This window comes from Leopardus geoffroyi, chromosome D1 (assembly GCF_018350155.1).
Source record: "Leopardus geoffroyi isolate Oge1 chromosome D1, O.geoffroyi_Oge1_pat1.0, whole genome shotgun sequence".
Classification (NCBI taxonomy): Eukaryota; Metazoa; Chordata; class Mammalia; order Carnivora; family Felidae; genus Leopardus; species Leopardus geoffroyi.
Genome location: NC_059329.1, coordinates 32,961,618 through 32,982,583, shown reverse-complemented (window position 1 = coordinate 32,982,583; position 20,966 = coordinate 32,961,618). Strand labels below are relative to the sequence as shown.

Below are 20,966 nucleotides of genomic sequence, written 5' to 3'. Positions count from 1 at the left end.
CCTTTGGGATGCAGCAACAGTGGTTCTAAGAGGGAAGTTTATAGCAATACAGGCTGACCTCAAGAAGCAAGAAATATCTCAGATATACAAGCTAAAGGAGATAATAATACATTGCCTAACATTACAACTAAAGGAGCTAGGGATAGACAACAGACCAAACCCTGAACCACAACAAGAAAAGAAATAATAAAGACTAGTACGGAAGCAACTGATGTAGAAACTAGAATAACACTAGAACAGATCAATGAAACCAGGAGCTGGTTCTTTAAAAAAAAATAAAATAAAATAAAATAAAAAAATAAAAATAAAATTGATAAGCCTCTAGCCAGACTTATCAAGAAAAAAAGAGAAAGTACTCAAAAGAATCACAAATGAGAGGGGGGAAATAACAACTGACCCCACAGAAGTACAAATAATAATAAGAGAATATTATGAAAAACTCTATGCCAACAAATTAGACAACCTGAAGAAATGGATAAAGTCTTAGAACCATATAACCTACTAAAACTGATCCAGGAAGAAATAGAAAATTTGAACAGATTGATAATCAGCAAACAAATTGAATCAATAATCAAAAAATTCCCCAAACCAAAAGTCAGTACCAGATGGCTTCACAGGCACATTCTACCAATCATTTAATGAAATTAATACCTATTCTTCTCAAAGTATTCCAAATAATAGAAGGTAAGGAAAACTTCCAAATTCATTGTAAGAGGCAAGCATTACCCTGATACCAAAACCAGAAAAAGACATCACACACAAAAAGAGAACTATAGGCCAATATCTCTGATGAACATAGATGTAAAAATTCTCAAGAAAATACTAGCAAATAGCATTCAACAGTATATTAAAAAATCATTCACCACAACTATGTGACATTTATTCCTATGATGAAATGGTGGTTCAGTATTCACAAATCAATCAACATGATACATCACATTGATAAGAGAGGGGATAAGAACCATATGATCATCAATGGACACAGAAGAAACATTTGACAAAGTACAATATCCATTCATGGAATAAACCCTCAACAAACTGAGTTTAGAAGGAACACACCTCAATATAATAAAGGCCATATATGAAAAACCCACAGTGAACATCATCCTTAATGGGGAAAAACTAAGTGCTTTTCCTCTAAGATCAGAAATGAGACAAGTATGTCTCACCAGTTTTATTCAATATAGTACTGGTAGTCCTAGCCACAGCAGTCAGACAACAAAAAGAAATAAAAAGCATCTAAATTGGTAAGGAAGAAGTAAAACTTTCATATTTACAGGTTACATGATACTCTATATTGAAAACTCAGAAGACTCCCCAAACAACTGCTAGAACTGGTAAATGAACTGAGTCAAGTTTCAGGATACAAAATCAATGTATAGGAATCTGTTGCATTTCTACACAACAATAATGAAGAAGCAGAAAGAAGAATTAAGAAAACAGTCCCATTCACAATTGCATCAAAAATAATAAGATACCTAGGAATAAACCTAACCAAAGAGGTAAAAGACTATACTATATACTCTGAAAGACTATACTATATACTTTGAAAGCTAAAAACACTAATGATAGGAATTTAAGATGATCAGAAAAAAATGTGAAGGCATTCCATGCTGATGGACTGGAAAACAATTATTAAAATGCCTATACTAGCCAAAGAAATCTACATATTCAGTGCAATCCCTATCAAAATGCCAACAACATTTTTTCACAGAACTAGAACAAATAATCTGAAAGTTTGTATGGAACCACAAAAGATTCTGAAGAGCCAACATAAACTTGAAAAAGGAAACCAAAGCTTAGAAGCATCACAGTTACAATAATATCCTGCTGCATGTGACACTGAAACTTACAATTATTAACACATAATAAGTATTGTAAGTTTCAGTGTCACATGCAGCAGGATATTATTGTAACTTATGAGAAGATAATATACATAGTTAGTGAAGGTATGGGAAACTGAGTACACTTTTGCTTTTATGGTGGGAACATAAACTCATTCATTCAATCCTGAAGTAAATTTGGCAACTTATTTCAACAAAGTTTAAATGTGCAGGATAATTGAAATCATTTATATTGGCTGGAATTTACTTAAGAGGAATTATCAGACATGAGCAAAAAAAATAAATTGTATAAATATATTGATGCAAGAGTTATTCACAATGCAAAAGTTTAGAAACATGTGAAAATGGCACAAATGAGTGATTGGAGTAAATATACCAATATAGCTTGACCAAAATGGAATGTAATATGGCTGTAAAAAGTTTTATTTGCAAATTATTTAAATACATTGAGAAATACTCATTGGAATGTACAGTATTATCCAGTTTGTTTAAGTTGGTGTGTATTCCATATAAAAATATTAACAGTAGGATTATAATTCTTATTTTTATATTTATAATAATGAATAATGAGTAAGCTTCAAATAATGAATATATATTACTTTCATAATTAGGAAAAAATATAGGAGAAAAAGTTTCTCATAGAAAAACTTTTGGTTTTCCATGTATCACTAAATAGTCTTCAACAGGTTCCTCTTATCTCCACCTCCTAAATGAAAGGACTTCCTTAGATCTACCATTATGCCTCTATTGTTATAGAGTGTGTGTCCCTGAAATCTCTTCTTCCATACTCTCTATAACATCTTAATGAATGTCTCATGGGTCATGATTTCATCATATCTCTCCACCTGCATTGCCTGGTGGTTCCTGGTTCAGACTATCATTTAGTGAATGTGTGAAATTTCACATCACGGTTTTCTCAGATTTCCTCCTACTTTTCATTTCTTTAATTCTATTAGTGCTGGTATTATCTCTTATCAAAATTATCTTTGGCTTTTTCTCCTCCTTGCTTCTCACACCCACATCTTTCAACTTCTTTTTTTCTTACTGGGATATATAAACACCTTTACCCCTAGAAGTCTTTTATTATCACATATACCCAGCTTTGCCATTCAATCAATATATTCTACTGTCCCCACTTTAATCTTCTTGAAATGCTACTTTGACAAATCAACATTTCCTCAAGCTTTTACCATGTGTATGTGATGAAGTTGTCACTCATGCTATCTTACTCCTTAACTCTCATATTTGATTATTCTAAACCTTGCAGTCTACTGAAACATAACTTTTCTTGACTATATTCCCTGTCTTAAACTGTTCTCCTTTTATCTCTGCCTACTGTAAACCCCTCCATTCTTCAGAGTCCAGCTTAAATTCTTTCTTCTTTGTAGGTGATTCGACAAATGTCACATCAAGTTTTTTCTTGCCTTAAGTTAACATAAGTAGCTTATTGTATCTGGGGAAGAATTTAAGTATGTGCAGAACTCTATGGTTTTCTTAAGAAATTAACTTTTTTTTTTTAACAGAATGACTTTACTGTCCCCTTTGTCTAGTAAACAATAGTTTATACATATTGTTCTGTCATGAATATTACTAATGCTCCCTATTAGTTTTAAAAGTTGGGACAAGGGGCACCTGGGTGGCTCAGTCGGTTGGGCATCTGACTTCAGCTCAGGTCATGATCTCACAGCTTGTGAGTTCAAGCCCCGCATCAGGCTCTGTGCTGACAGCTCAGAGCCTGGAGCCTGCTTCGGATTCTGTGTCTCCCTCTCTCTATATCCCTCCCCACTTTCTCTCTCTCTCTGTCTCTCTCAAAAATAAATAAAGATTTAAAAAAATAAAAATAAATAAGTAAATAAAATAAAAGTTGGGACAATAAAGTGTATGGTTATCCTTCTTATCCAGTACAAAATATCAAGCAAAAGTTGCTGGTGGATATATGAGCAAAAGTGCCTTCTACTGAACCACACACTATTAGCATAAGTACAAAAAGGAGTCACCTTAAGTAAAAGAATGCCTTTCTAAATCTTGTACTGGAAAGGTAATAAAGTACAGTATTCCTTTAGCTCTGTACCATCTGGATGACCTTTCAAAGCAGGTTTTGTATATTGAATATAGTTGTCTAGATTGGAGATGATGGAAAACATCTATTACCGGCAAATGGTAAGAGCCATTATTCTCTTTTATCCTTCCTTGCACCCCCATCCCCCATCTTTTCATGACATGGGATTGTGTATGGCAAATAAGTTTCTGAGTAAATGACAATTCTCTTAGGTCAGGGGTCCCCAAGACCACCCCTAGGTTTGGTGATTTGCTAAGAGGATATAATGAAAAATCAGCAGAAGATGCATAGAATGAAGTCTGGGGGAAAGCAGGCACAAACTTACAAGAGTCCTCTTTCAGTGGAGACAGATAGAGCATGTTTAATTCCCCCAGCCATAAGTTGTGACAACACATGTAAAATATTGTCTGTTAGAAAGAAACTCATAGACTGAGTGTCCATGGTTTTAATTGGGGGCTCCTCACATAGGTACTCTCTGTGTGTCATATCCTTAAATTCCAGACTCCCAGAAGGAAAGCAGGTGTTCAAAATAAATCATATTTTTGGCACAATTTAGGAACAGTGAGCTACTCTTACCATTTAGGGTGGTAGGTACCCTCCTGAAATCCATTTTCCCAGATACCAGCAAGGACTAGCCTTATAAACAGGCCTTTCAGTGGAGAACATTCAGGACTACTGTGCCATCTTCACAGCTTTGTTGACCACAAATAGCCATCTTAAGCTCTAAAGGTGTCTAGTAGTCTCTATAGTTTGTTCTTATGTGCTAGTCAATATAAGCAATGTCATTATTTTTTAAAGTAAATGAAAGCTTCAGAGGTAACTTGTGGAATGGAATGTTATCTCTGAGACTGAAATTATTCTCACATCCTTTACATCCAGTGCTGTACTGGAGCATTCCTTTGGAAAGCTGATTTTCCCATCTCTCTCCAACTCTCACATTCAGTGATGCTGGGTTTGTGGTTTGGAATTGGCTATTTGGGGAATATTTACACCATTGAAACCAGCAACTACTACAAATCAGGTATGCCCACCAGAGAGCCAGTTGTTAAACATTGATTAGCATACCACCACCTATATACCTCCTTACCATTGAGTCTGTAAATTCCGTGTTGCTTGAAACAGTCATAAGAAAATATAATGATTTGTATGAAATGCTGATACCTAAACAGTCTTCTGGGAGCTGAGAAGTTTCTGGTCCAAATTTCCTACCTGATTTATATGTTCTTTTTATATATTAGTTCGGGAACTTGGAATTCTCAACTTTAAAAATACCTAAAATGAGTTGCTAATAATATCGGGCTATTTTTTATTTATATAAATAGATTTATAGCAAATAAATATAATTATTATTAAAAGTGTTTCAAATGAAATTTTAAGATGCTATGATGCCCAAGCCAGCAAACCTGATTTTCTCTCTTTTAAAGCTTCTTTATGTGAAATTAGCATTGTTAAATGGATCCAAAAAGCAATTTTCTGCTCCCAAATTATTGTTGGTGGATACTTAGTACTCCAGAGAGCCCATTCTTTTCATCTGCTTTTAGTAATCTCAGCTGGCAGGTAGGAGTGCAAAACTGGAAAAGAAAAGTAAAATCATGCTTATACTAGTAAACCAACGTCAGTTTTAAAGAGGACATCAGAAGATGATAGTGGGCATAGAGGAGGGCAACATCAAAAAAAATTATCTCAATAACACTTTCTCACGCTTTATCAGTAGAACCTTATTGCAGTTATAAATAATAAATGTGCATATCATTGATGGAGCATCGTTCACTATTTTAGAACCATTGAATTTTTTTTTTTTGCCTCTGCTACGTGTATTCCCTTTCTAAGAGTTTACCTAATGATATGACTCTGCTGAATATTCTCAAATGATTCTCCCTCAGTTAAAATCCAAAATTTGTTACGCAGCATCCAAGATTTTTTAAAGTATGATGCCAACCTTACTTAACCGTCCTGTCCTCCACTTTTTACTCTGCAGCCAAACTCTGTCAGTCTCTTTCATGCCTCTTTACTTTTTCATCTTTGACTGCCAGTTGTTCATCTTAAGATCCAACTCATACCACCATTTTCTTCCTGAGTCTAGTTTCTTTTCCTATGATCCCATAGATTTTCATATACATTTAGATGCCTTTTTCATATTTTTTGTACTGAATGTGGTACACTTACTCCCTGCTGCCCCTTCATACTCCATGTCCTGTAAACTTGGTGGGCAAGGACTATGTTTTCCTAGTTTCTGTATGCCCAAAACATAATAATAGAATTGCTATATTAAAACTTTTTGTAGCACTTAACTTTTAATAGAGATATTGGAATAGAATAGGATTTGAGGCTTTTTCTACATAGAGCCATCAATAATTACTTTGTGTCATGACTTGCCTTTTTTTACTCCTTAGGCAGATACACTGATTGACCGAGAGCATCAAAATTTTTATGAAGCATCACTAGAATATGTCTTTAAAATTCAAGAGGTTCAAGAAAAAAAGAAGTTTGAATTTGTTGAACCGGTAAGTTTCAGTTTCCCTACAAAACAGTAGTTCTAACATACCGTATGAAAAGAAATGGCAATGTTTTTCTGTTGAAAATTGTGATTTTTTTAAAAAAGAACAAAAGGGAAGGGAGGAATAGAGGAGGGAAAATAGGTGGAGTTCAGGGCACTATTAGGGCAATGGAACTATTCTATATGATACTGTAATAGTGGATACATGTCATTATACATTTGTCAAAACCTACAGAATATACAATGAACAAGGTAAACCCTAATGTAAAATACGGATGTTAGCAATAACGTATCAATATTTGGTTATCATTGTAACAAATGTAGCATACTAATACAAGATGATAATAATTAGGGTGTGTGGGTGGAGGTTGAAGGAGTATATGAGATCTCTTTATTTTCTCTACTCAATTTTTAAATAAACCTAAAACTGCTCTTAAAATAGTTTATTAATAGAAAAATTAAAAGATTAAAAGGACTTACATTATATATACCTAAGTAAATATAGCTCACCACTAAAGCGACCCATTTACTAAACCTTTAGGTGAAAGGAAAAAACATAAGGTTATATTTCATCCTTTGTTTCATTCCACTTCCTTGAAAGTCTGGGATCTGCCTGACTTTCCTATGAGGTAATGTAAAATAATGGATTCCTTAATATAAATTGCATTACAGGAAAAAACAGGTAGCTGGTCTTGATAAGTTTACTTCATTTTCTTAGCATTTTTCCCCCAAGTTGTACCATAATATGTTATAATATTGCCTGAGTAGGTGTCTTCATAAAGCATCATCTGTGGTGAGTAAAGGTAAGTTCTAGAAGTCAAGATGATCTTCAGTTAATATATAATGTCAATTCCCATGAGAGGAGCAATAAATACATAGGTAATCTAAATGATTATTTAATCCATATTTTTCTTCCTATGTCAGTTTTTTAAAAATGTGTTTATAGTTAGTTAATAAAATACCTGTTCCTGTTTAAGGGGAGATAGTGAGGAAAAGGAAAAATAATACACATTTTAAAATATATTTGATGAAATTCATTTCTTGTGGGGAAACCATTAATGATTCCCTAAGGATGATGGGAACAGAGGCAGAGCAGAGCCTGGGAAAAGTTCTTAGACCCTGCCTGGCTCCCAGCCACTTCTGTTTCATTTTTCTCTCTTCAGCTGAAACTACCTCACTCTTTCCTATAAACTGGGCACTTGGCAAGCTTGTAAGACTAAACCTTCAGCCAGACAAATTTAAGGAACTGAAGACCACAACACAGGCTCAGGAATTTAATTTTTACCTTTTATTTGGGATAACAGTCTTAACTACAAGTTCTGTTTTTTCAAACAAACAGCTAAGTCCTTAAATCCCTTAGAATGAGTTAGTAACCTCTTATTTAGTAGATGTTTTGGGTATCTTATTAAATTTTATATGACTTAAGGGACCTTCTAAGGCTTATCTGTGGCTCATTGAGATCTAGGCAGCCTAACAACCACCAGTTTGGGAAGATGACAAATATTTAAAATTCCTATTCCCTTCTCATTTAGCCCATATCTTTATCCATCTCCCCTCCAGCAACCCTCAATTTGTTCTCTATAGTTAAGAGACTATTATGGTTTGCCTTCCTCTCTTTTATCTTATTTTGTTTTTCCTTCCCTTCCCCTATGTTCATCTATTTTCTTTCTTAAATTCTGCATATGACTGAAATCATATGGTATTTGTTTTTCTCTGACTGATTTTACCTAGCATAGTACACTCTAGTTCCATCCATGTTGTTGTAAATGGCAAGATTTCATTCTTTTTGATGGCTGAATAATATTGCATTATATATATGTGTGTGTGTATATATACACATATATATGTTTGTATATGGATATGTATATACAGATATATGCATATATATACTACCACATGTGTGTGTATGTATGTATATATATACACATATACATACACACATGTACACATATATGTGTGTGTGTATACACACACACACACACACACCACATCTTCTTTATCCATTTATCAGTCGATGGACATTTGGGCTCTGTCCATAGTTTGGCTATTGTTGATAGTGATGCTATAAAACATTGGGGTGAATGTGCCCCTTCGAGTCAGTACTTTTATATCCTTTGGATAAATACTTAGTAGTGCAAGTGCTGGATTGTAGGGTGGTTCTATTTTTAACTTTTTGAGGAACCTCCATGCTGTTTTCCAGAGTGGTTGCACCGTTTGCAGACCCACCAACAGTGTAAGAGGGCTCCCCTTTCTCTGAATCCTCACCAACACCTGTTATTTCTTGTGTTGTTAATTTTAGCCATTCTTACAGGTTTGAGGTGATAGCTCATTGCAGTTTTGATTTATATTTCCCTGATGATGAGTGATATTGAGAAGTTTTTCATGTATCTTTTAACCATTTGTATGTCTTCTTTGGAGAAAGATCTATTCAAGTCTTCTGCCCATTTCTTAACTGGATTATTTATTTTTTGGGTGTTGAGTTTGATTAAGTTCTTTATAGATTTTGGATACCAGCCCTGTATCTGACATGTCATTTGCAAATATCTTCTCCTATTCCGTAAGTTGTCTTTTAGTTTTGTTGATTGTTTCCTTCACTGTGCAAGTGTTAAGCTACTACAGACATAACAATAATGTCAAAAGGGAGATTATCTGCTTTTCCACTGTAGTTGACTATGGGTAACTAAACTACAGAAAGCAAAACCTCAGCTAAGTGGGACACCACTGTGTTAGAAATAAATATTCCTACAGTGTCATTATTTCAAGGAAAAGCTGGTTCAAATACATAGAAAAACAGGGGGCATTTATGTTTTTTTTATTAAACTCTATAATTATTTTAACAGTATACAGAAAATAAGCTTTTTAAACTTAGTATTCATTAGATATATAATTTTAATGGTCCCCCCCATTTATATATCTTACATAGAAAGTGATTATAGTTAACTGGGGTTCCCCCCTCCCATTTATATATCTTACATAGAAGGTGATTGTAGTAGCGTAGTTAACACTATTTAGTGTGGTAGCAAATAGCCACATATGGCTATCAGACATTCAAAATGAAAGTCTAGAATAAGGTGGGCTGTAAATAGGAAACACCTACTAGATTACAAAGGTTTGATACAAAAAAGTATATAAACTATCTCATTAAAATAGCTTTTATATTGCTTAAATATTGACATGATAATATATTGGATAAATTGTGTTAAACAACATATTAAATTTCACTTGGTTTAAAAGTTTGTGTTTTTTTTTTAATTTTTTACCATTTATTCATTTTTTGAGAGACAGAGAGAGACAGAGTGTAAGTGGGGGAGGGACAGAGAAAGAGGGAGACACAGAATCTGAAGCAAGCTCCAGGCTCTGAACTGATAGCACAGAGCCCGACACGGGGCTCAAACTCACAAACCGTGAGATCATGACCTGAGCCAAAGTCGGATGCTTAACTGACTGAGCCACCCAGGTGTCCCAAGTTTGTGTTTTTGTTTTTTGTTATTTGTTTTGTTTTGTTTTGTTTTGTTTTGTTTTGTTTTGTTTATGTGGCTACTAGGAAACTTAAATTTTCACATTGGTTTGCATTTATTCACATTATGTTTCTGTGAAACAATGCTAAAAAAAGTCCTTTCAGATTTGGCAGCATGATATGTGAGTTCAGGTCTAGTATGGGAGGAAAAGATCAGAGAGAGAAAAACATCATCTCCTGAATCTTGTTCTTAAGATCCTCCTTCTTCTCAGAGTTGCTTGGAGCTTATGAGAATTTTGAGAGATTAGAGGGAAAAGCTTCTGAAGTATGCTGATCATGAACAGCTTACCTGAGAGAGTTGAGCCCTGGTGTATTTGAAATACATTGTGGTACAGGAAAGTTTGTGGCTCAGAAGCCCAAAGAATCTTTTTATGACTTAACTCCCTTGTGGTTCATTCAGCTGCAGTTTGTGTATGTTTTGATTACATTCTTTTGCAAACTTAGCTGGAACTAAAGTTTTGTGGGCAACTACTATGTGTAATGTGTTTTCTCTGTGTTATTTCACATGACCCACAAGATAGGTTTATTATTAGGTAGTTGTTATTTTTCCAGATGAGGAAATTAAGTCACAGAAAGACTGTTAGTTGCCTGAGGTCACAAACTTAAAGAGAGGGAGACACAGGAATCCAGAACCCAAAGCTGACGTCCTGTATAGTATCAACTTACTGTGTTGTAAGTTACCTGATTACAAAAATTAGTCCTTCCTTAACACTTGCTCTGACCAAATAAAATATATGACTACAAAACATTGTATTGTAAAGCAAGTATTTTAATTCCTTGAAAATAGGAGATTGATCTTTACTTTGGTAAAGGTGCTTGAATCAATGTACATAACTGTGCATTTATTCATTCTTCCATCCTTTTTTAATCATCTTTTTTAAAAAGTTGCCCCCTCCCCTTGGCTGCAGTTGACCCACCCTTTTCATTAATTGACAGACAAGTATAATGGCTGAGAGGCCATTATATATAAGATGGAATTTGGCTCCAGTCTTAACAGCTGTATAAATATGGCTTGTTTTTCACTCTGTGTACCTTAGGTTTTTATCTGTAAATTGGAAATAAAAAATTGTAGTTTCCAGGATTGTGGTAAGGTGCAACCAATGCAGGTAACATACAGAGCAAGTGCCTGGTGCATCATTAGCATCAGTAAGTTTTCAGCTGGTATGGAGCCTTCACATTGACTATTAGCATTAGATACAAAAATAATATTAACGAGTTTTTTAGTGTGACTTCAAGGCCAGATAGAACTTTTTCAAAAGCACATTTTTTTAATTTTAATATGCTTTTTTAAAAATACACATCTAGGGGCGCCTGGGTGGCGCAGTCGGTTAAGCGTCCGACTTCAGCCAGGTCACGATCTCGCGGTCCGTTGAGTTTGAGCCCCGCGTCAGGCTCTGGGCTGATGGCTCAGAGCCTGGAGCCTGTTTCCGATTCTGTGTCTCCCTCTCTCTCTGCCCCTCCCCCGTTCATGCTCTGTCTCTCTCTGTCCCAAAAAAAATAAACGTTGAAAAAAAAAATTAAAAAAAAAAATACACATCTAAATGCTGTAAGAGTATGTTTTTATTATTCTTTTTAGCCTTCATTTTAGTCTTTTTGTATTATATTTAAAATATGAAAAATGAAAATAAACCATTATTGGGCCACCTCGGTGGCTCAGTCGGTTAGGCATCTGACATTTGATTTAGGCTCAGGTCATTATCTCACAGTTTGTGAGTTTGAGCCCTGTGTCTGGCTCTGTGCTGATAGTATGGAGCCTGCTTGAGATTCTTTGTCTCCCTCTCTCTCTGCTCCTGCCCCACTAGGCACACACACTCTCTCTCTTTCTAATATAAGCAAATATTTTTTAAAATGACAAAAAATAAACCATTATGTGTAAACTAAAAATACTGTTTTTGATATTCTGTCCTGAGTCTCCTAACTTTAATTTTAAATCTCTTGCTAAAGAAAATTTCACTTAATCTGCTTAATATGCTTCTTATATCATGAAGTATACTAGAAAATACTTCTTGGGTTGTCTAAAGTTTGAATAATTAAATTAATTAAATTATTAAATATTACATACTAAATTAAAGTCAGATAATATATAGACCTGCAGTCTTGAAAGTAAAACCTTTTTGCGTTTTCAATATACATTAGCTTTAATATATAAAATTTAACTTCAGGTAAATTATAGTGAGCAAATAAGACGATGTCATTTATTTTTTCAAAACTTTGTAGGCCTGAGGGTTAAATTTGCTAAAAACCTAAATACAGTTATTCTATAAAAATGAAACAATAAAGCCAACCTATCTTAAAGTTTGTATTGGTCCTTGGATTTAGTTCTGGCTACTGCTACTGAAAATTTCCAATTTGCAAAAGCAGTTAGATAGTGAATAGAATTTACTTCAAAAGCAGTTAGATAGTGAATAGGATTATAGGGTAGCTCCATTTTTAACTTTTTGAGAAACCTCCATACTATTTTCCAGAGTGGCTGCACCAGTTTAACATTCTCACCAGCAGTGTAAAAGGGTTCCCCTTTCTTTGAATCCTCACCAGCACCTGTTGTTTATTTGATTATATTTTTATACTGTTTCATTTCCATTCAATAAATTACTCTGAATATCTAAGTATTAAACTTAAAGCACTTAATGGTTATTTTGAGACTGTCATCTAAGATATTTATCTCTGTTTCCTCTGAATAAGGAATAGCAGAAAGTACAAGTTTAATAATTCACAGGCTGGATACTTGGATGAAAATTGATGCGTTTGCCCTATGTTGCCAATCATAGAGTCCAGTCGCCAAATGTAGAGGTTTTATATTAGATTTGGATTTCTTTCACTGCATTATAGTATTCTGTGTAAATTCAGTATTCTGAAGTAAATTTTATTTTTTTAAAGTAGCCTTAATTGGGATGTAATTCACATACCATACAATTAAGTCATCTCAAGTTAACTTTTGTCAATGGTGTGAAGTAAGGTTCCAACTTCATTCTTTTGCATATGGTTATCCAGTGGGTCAAGAAACATTTGCTGAAAAGACTATTCTTTATCCCTTGAATGGTCTTGTTGTCCTTGTTGAAAATAAGTTGACCTTGATATGTGGGCTTATTTCTAAATTCTCAATTCTTTTTCATTGATTTAATGTCTATACTTGTGCCAGTATCACACTATATTGATTACCATTGCTTCGCATTAAGTTTTGAAATTGACAAGTGTGAGTCTAAATACTTTGTTCTTCTTTTTCAAGATTGTTTTGATGGTCTGGGTTCCTTGCAATTCCATATGAATTTTAGCATCAGCTTGTCACTTCTTATTATAAAGAAGTCAGCTAGGCTTCTCATAGGGATTGCATTAAATCTACACATCATTTGGGGAGTATTGCCATGTTAACAGTATTAAATCTTCTGATTAATGAACATGAAGTATTTGCCTTTTATTTAAACTGTCTTTAATTCCTTAAACAGTGTTTTATATTTTTCAAGTTATAAATTTATACTTAAAAATTATTCTTTGGTATTTTATTCTTTTGAAACTATCATGAATGGGATTCTTTAATTTCATTGTCAGATTATTCATTCCAAGTATATAGAAATAAAGTTGATTTTTTATTTCTATTGATCTTGTATCCTGCAGTGTTGCTGAACTTGTTTATCAGTTCTAGTAGTTTCGTTAGTGGATTCCCTAGGATTTTCAGTGATCGACTTCTTAGGAGATAAGGAATGGATCACATTATAAGAGTCTTTACATCTCAGTTCTTCTTATTTTGAGCAACAGTCCAGGAATTACTTCATCAGTTGCTTCAGGGCTCTTCTCCTCACTCCCATGCTAGCCCCAGCCCCTTTTCTTACTTTTCTTTTCCATTCACAGTATCGATGATAACTGTGGGTCCTTAAGACTTGAAACCTGATGATTGATGGGATGGGGAATTATGAATGTTTTTCCTTTGCTGTCTTGCAGTGATTTTTGCTAAATGATTATCTGTAAATGTAGTGTCAACATTTATATTTGGTCAGGTTATTGGAGTCGCAAATAGTTATTTGATTCTAAAATCCTTGGGAATAATAAAGTGCTATGTAAAGCTTTTCTGGTGATAAAAATGATTTAATATGAAAACCTAATCTATCTCTTCAGTAGTTTTTAGTTGTTATTATTATTTTAAAGTTCAGGTTTACTTTAAGGTAAGCTGAGACAGTAATCTTTCCCACACTGCTCCACCCACTCAGTCCAATTGAACACAGAAAACAGCATATAGGAAATGGAATTCTTAAGCTTTTTAGGCTGTCCTATTAAGTTACCTTAATTTAGCCTCATGGAATCTGTTGAGAATAAAATAAACTAGTAGTTATTCAAGCCTTAAAAAGTTTGACTCTACTGCCATCTAGTGGCAGTTATTTCATACATGTGGTCTTTAAACTTTCACAAAAAATGCTTGCAAAGTAGGTGTGGAACAAAAGGAAAAGGTGGGTGGGTCTTTGTAGATAATTTTTTTGTACCTCCCTCCAAATTGTTGTTTCCCTAGGGGATGCTTAGCATGTATTGTCTGCTACTGAGCAAATCTCTGAATTCTGCTAGAAGATGCCAATAGGTTTATTTATTTAGACAGATCTTGGGGAATTTGATGTTTTATAGGAATACTTACTATAGGTATTCTTATCTTCTTTATAAGTTTAATTAAATTCTGTATACTTAGGATAATATTAGAATAGCATCTTCCTTGTATGGCCTGTAGCTAATAAGATAGTTTAATTGGAGACCAATTGTAGACATTAAAACATGAAATAATACTCCTTCAAACTACGTCATAAACTATTATTCATATATTTAAAATTTAAAAGACTAGTTTTCTATATACTTCAAAAGTATATACTTCAAAAGAAGTATACTTCTTATTTGTTTCTGAAAACTTACAAATCTGTATATCCAAATCTCAAAATATTAAAGATATTCTTAACCCTATTTTAAATTTTTTTTTCAATATTTTTATTTATTTTTGGGACAGAAAGACAGAGCATGAACGGGGGAGGGGCAGAGAGAGAGGGAGACACAGAATCGGAAACAGGCTCCAGGCTCTGAGCCATCAGCCCAGAGCCTGATGCGGGGCTCGAACTCACGGACCTCGAGATCGTGACCTGCCTGAAGTCGGACGCTTAACCGACTGCGCCACCCAGGCGCCCCTCTTAGCCCTATTTTAAGATATAGTTCTTTTTAATTAGGCCACAATATGTGCACACTATATATTGGATATTTCAGCATATCTACATCATTTTAGCAAAGGATAATCTATTGAGTATTTAGTTTTGATAGTAATTATCTGTTGATGTATAATTGACAGTGTAAAATAATTCTAAAATTGGATAACAATACATTTTGACATCAGGAATTGTTAAACAAGAGAAAGGAAGTCTTTAAAATATAACAACTTAAAACCAATTTGAAAGTACTTGCTTTCTGACATGAGCATAACTTAGTAAGAAGTTGACTTGCTATAGGAAGAAAAGCATTAAGTCCTTGTTTTCAGATAGAACCAGTAGTTATTTCTTGGAAATTATAACACATATACCACTTGGTGCTTACGCCGAATCCCCAGACATAGGAAATGGTGGGGTGTTTATTCACATATCAAAATTTCAAACTGTATTTCTTCTTTAGTTCAAAATAGTAGCTTACCGACATAATATGCTGTTTGAATTAAAAAAAAAAAAAAAGAAAGAAAACATGGGGCGCCTGGGTGGCTCAGTTGGTTAAGTTTCTGACTTCAGTTCAGGGCATAATATCACAGTTCATGGGTTCGAGCCCCTCATTGGGCTCTGTGCTGACAACTCAGAGCCAGGAGCCTGCTTCAGATTCTGTGTCTCCCTCTCTCTCTGCCCCTCCCCAACTCACACTCTGTCTCTCTCTCAAAATTAAATAAACATTAAAAAAAATTTTAAAAAGCATTATTTCTCAAAAGTATTTTCTAACTTTATTGTAGGAAGAGATCAAATTGGTGGAGAAGTTTGTAATAAAAATCCCAGTGAATTAAATGAAGAAAGTTAATAATGTTTCAGTTGTAATTACTCTCTGTAAACAACCATGTCCTGTAATGGAGAACCACTCTTGCTTTATGAATTAGACTCTAATAAATAAGTACATATGAGTTTGGGATTGGAAGGTTAGGATAATAGACATTGTGATTTCCTAAAGAGGATTTTACTCTAATTCTTTAATGAAAGATCTGTATCCAGTTCCAGGTTGTTGCTCAACTCTTCCCTCTGATTTCAGTTCTTCTTACTACTTGCTGAAATGTTGTCTATTTAATAGCCACATCAGTACTGCCACCTTGAGAAATTTTTCTTAATTTTATCTGGCCAAATTCTTATTCCTTCCCTTGGGTACTCCTTATCTCTAATTGGCTGGTTTGTCTTCCTCACATCTGCACATGTTTATCTCTCTGTTTGGGTTAGAAGCTCTTCTAAGGTAGGAACTATGTCACTTTGGCTTTTATCCTAATGGTCTGTCCTGGATATTTCTTCAATGCATTTGAATAGTAGAATAGTTAATAGAACAACTGTCCCAGTCACTGTTTACCAAAAATGAAGTAAAAATTAGCTTTTGTGGTTTGTTTCACATTCATAACTCTAGTGTCTGCTTGCCAAACAAAGGGAGTTGAAAATGTATTAGATTGAGGAATTAGAATGAAATATAATTTCCCAATTTATTATGTTTGATGGTCATCTTTTTTTAAAACATATTTTCATAGTTTCTTTCATTTCTCTGTGTTTGCAGCTTTTGTCATTCTTGCAGGGTTTATTTACTTTTTACCACGAGGGATACGAACTCGCCCAAGAATTTGCACCATATAAGCAACAGCTTCAGTTCAACTTGCAGAACGTAAGACTATACCTATTTTTACTGCCTCTCCTTAGTGAATCAGATGATGACAAGGAAACTAATATAATACAGCCAAACCTTGGAGTAGGTCAAAAATTTACCTAATTTAGAAAAGCCATTTAATAAATTTATTAAAATATTTTTTTTCGAGCTCCTGGTTAAAAGTATACCAGGAAAGAGCTAATCATATGTTAGAAAAAGTTATGCTGGCAAGTTTCATAGAAATAAATATTACTGAGATATACATAATAGATACTTGGAAGGTTGGAAACTTTTGCCTTTATTCAGTGTTCTCATTGATTTACTGAGTGACCTCTGGCAAGTCTTACTTTCTGAAAGGGTAACATTTCTATATTTGTGAAATTAAGAGGTTGTACTTAAGCACTGAAGGAATGTCTTTTTTCTCTCTCAAATTGTATATAACAAATATGATATTTTTATTTGAATTTGAATAATAATAATTTGAATATGGTTTTTAAGGACTCATAATAATTGCTTTAAAGCTTAATTAATTATTTACAAACATCATGTTTTTGTTAGAGTTTATTTTGTAAGTTGTCTAATCCTTTTAATGTCCAGTTTCATAGTTATATAAATTCAGATTTGCAGATGATTCACATCACTTACATTAAAAAAAAATACAGGGGCGCCTGGGTGGCGCAGTCGGTTAAGCGTCCGACTTCAGCCAGGTCACGATCTCGCGGTCCGTGAGTTCGAGCCCCGCGTCGGGCTCTGGGCTGATGGCTCAGAGCCTGGAGCCTGTTTCCGATTCTGTGTCTCCCTCTCTCTCTGCCCCTCCCCCGTTCATGCTCTGTCTCTCTCTGTCCCAAAAATAAATAAACGTTGAAAAAAAAAAATTTAAAAAAAAAAATACAAAAACGTATCCAATCCATTATTGGATTATTGAACCTGACAAGAAAGTTCTAGTTGTTGAGAATTTTGTATGAATGAACTTATTTCTGAAACCCTGATAATCTAGTACTCTATACCCAAAATAGTTTGGAAAGTTTTCACTTCTTTTTCTATAAAAAGCTTGTCTTTCACTGCTTATCTGATTCTTGCCATTGTGGAGATGTTCAATAAATGGAACTATGGAGTTGTAATGTCCCATGAGAAATAGGTAATTGGATTTATTTAATTTATATTTTGGGTTTTAGCTTTTTTTTTAATCTAGATTTTCTAGCAGAATCAGTTTCACATGCAAGCCATTTCATTGTTTTTTAATATGGAACGCATTTGGACTTCTTCGTAAATACTAAAAGGGAAAATGATAAAGGCCAAAATATTTTTATTAAGATTCCTGCGATTCAAGAACAAGAGAGGAATGTAAAGAATTGGAAATTTTTCTGATCCTTATGTTTAAAAGAATTTGAAAAAAAAAGTTTAAAAAGTAGCAAAAGTGACAAGAAAATTTTCCTAACTTACTTTGGGATTCAATTATTTTATCATGGGCCATAACAAATTTTAGAGTTGGGTGGTGATAATTTTTATATTTCCAAACATATTGCTTGCTTCCAAATGTATTATTGAAATAATGTGGCCTGGATACAAAAGAGAGAGAAAAGCTTTAAGCTTTCTGTGTCTTACCTTAAGTAAACTTGCTGTAATGTGAGTAAACTACTTTTTGTAATAGAAGATGTTACAACTAGGAAACCCATTCGTTTTTTGTTGTTGTTTTTTGTTTTTAATTTATTTAATTTATCTTTTTAATTTACATCCAAGACCCGGCAATTGCACTACTAGGTATTTATCCAAGGGATACAGGTATGCTGTTTCGAAGGGACACATGCACCCCAATGTTTATAGCAGCACTATCAACATTAGCCAAGTATGGAAAAAGCCCAAATGTCCATTGATGGGTGAATAGATAAAGTTGTGATATATGTGTGTGTGTGTGTGTGTGTGTGTGTACATACACACGATGGAAACCCATTCGTTTTTATGAGTTAATTTATACACTGACCTCATGATTACTATATCAAGAAAAGTCTGCTTTTTTACCTTAGGTATTAATGAATATAAAACTCTATTTCATAAATATTACATTTTTAAGTGTTATGATTTGAACCCTAAGGAATATTGTTAGAGTAGGAAATAGGAATAAAGTATATGCATGCACCCCACACACACACAGATTCAAAAAAACGAAAAACATGCAGAAGCTTTATCAGGAAAGTTTCACTAACGCAATTCGAAATCAGACCATAGGACTCAGCATGTACGATCAACGATGTGGTGTATAGTGCTGAGAGAATCAGAGTTATCCTTTGCACCATTTGTAGTTTTGAAACTTTAGACTGGAAGTTCCTCAAAACTGGTAGGAAACAATGAATGAAATTGTTGTTTCTATTTACTTAAAGACAAGGAATAATTTTGAAAGTACTCGACAAGAAGTAGAGCGGTTGATGCAAAGAATGAAATCTGCCAACCAAGATTACAGACCACCCAGCCAGTGGACAATGGAAGGCTATCTTTATGTCCAGGAGAAACGTGAGTCACAAAGATGTAACTTAATGTCTCTTATAATTAACATTCTGTTTCTGTGAGATTTGACTTGGTTAGTGTTTTTTCCTTCAAATAGGGAGACTACAGTTCCTTACAGCTTTATCATATTTAGTCTGCTCTCCCACTACCACCATCAAAGTGAGGAAGTTTTTCCACATTTCGCCATCAGGATCTCCAAGTTGGCATATTATTGAACTTGGAACTTACAACCTTCACTGATGGTACGGTAACATGAGTTCAGTTTTAGAATTTCATTGTGATAGCTAATCTCAATTTAAAGTTTGATGAAAAATTGAAATTCAAAGCCTTTATCAGTATGAATCATCCTGGTGACTATAATACTTTTCTTTTCCCACAGCATTATTTCATTAAATTGTGCTCCATCAGTTTTTAGGAGTAAAATTGGCAATCATGTAATGTCAAATTGGCACTCTTTACTTCCTGAGGCTAGGAAATAAGCATAAGACACAACAGGACATTATTATAATTGCCTCACACTAAGAAAGTTTTTCTCACAAAAATTAATAAAAACCCATCCAAACTTGTATAACTAGGGCTCTTTCTGCATGCTGCTTGCATTGAATGGAACAAGTTGGACCAAATTAACTGTTTCAAACCAGATATACCCTAATGCACCAATCTCCTACTATTTGTGGTAAAGGAACAGTTGTCTTTATTTCCAATCCATTATGGATCTGTCCGTAAAACACAAAGTCATGTGCTTGAATTTTGCAGTAATGCCAAATAACTGTACAAGTTTTGAAATGCTTATTTTTATTTTCTGTACTATTCTCATATATTGAGACTCAAAAACTACATAGAGTAGCACTACTCTGAAGTCTCCATATCAGTAGATGATAGATTAATGAAGTTGTTTTGGTTAGTTAGTAAGATGTTACAGTTAAAAGGTTTGAGATGGGAGCAGAACGGAGTCGCCAGAGCCAAGCGCAGACCAGAGGCCCACGGAAGAGGGTAGGAAGGGCGGCAAGGCGGTGCGCTCTCCACGGACTGGCGGGAGGGAGCCGGGGCGGAGGGGCGGCTTGCCGGCCAAGCAGAGCCCCCGAGTCTGGCGGGCAAAAGCGGAGGGGCCTGACGGACTGTGTTCCGACAGCAAGCGTGAATTAGCGTCTGGGAGGTCATAAGTTAACAGCTCTGCTCGGAAAGCGGGAAGGCTGGAGGACAAAGGGAGGGAGAGCTGCTGAGCCCCCAAACGACAGAGCTCAGTTTGGTATGGAACAAAGGCGCTCTCCAGCGCCATCTCCCCCGCCCATCCCCCAGCCAAAATCCCAAAGAGAACCAGTTCCTGCAGGGAACTTCCTCGCTCCGCGCAAACACCCAACTCTGTGCTTCTGCGGAGGAGCCAAACCCCCGGCAGCGGATCTGACTCCCTCCCGCTGCCACAGGGCCCCTCCTGAAGTGGATCACCTAAGGAGAAGCAAGCTAAGCCTGCCCCTCCTGCCCCCGTGCACCTTGCCTACCCACCCCAACTAATACGCCAGATCCCCAGCATCACAAGCCTGGCAGTGTGCAAGTAGCCCAGACGGGCCACACCACCCCACAGTGAATCCCACCCCTAGGAGAGGGGAAGAGAAGGCACACACCAGTCTGACTGTGGCCCCAGCGGTGGGCCAGGGGCAGACATCAGGTCTGACTGCGACTCCGCCCACCAACTACAGTTATACACCACAGCACAGG

At 35.1% G+C, this 20,966-nt stretch overlaps 1 protein-coding gene across 2 annotated transcripts in view; it reads left to right on the top strand.

Annotated features, from left to right (window-relative positions):
- The window catches only part of ARHGAP42 (Rho GTPase activating protein 42), a 320,243-nt gene that overhangs the window by 220,893 nt on the left and 78,384 nt on the right, over positions 1–20,966 (top strand). For both annotated transcript variants that reach the window (XM_045483540.1, XM_045483541.1), the window contains exons 6-8: positions 6,297–6,407; positions 16,662–16,766; positions 19,127–19,256. In XM_045483540.1, the coding sequence (XP_045339496.1) occupies positions 6,297–6,407; positions 16,662–16,766; positions 19,127–19,256 (346 nt within the window). The remainder of the gene's footprint in view (positions 1–6,296; positions 6,408–16,661; positions 16,767–19,126; positions 19,257–20,966) is intronic.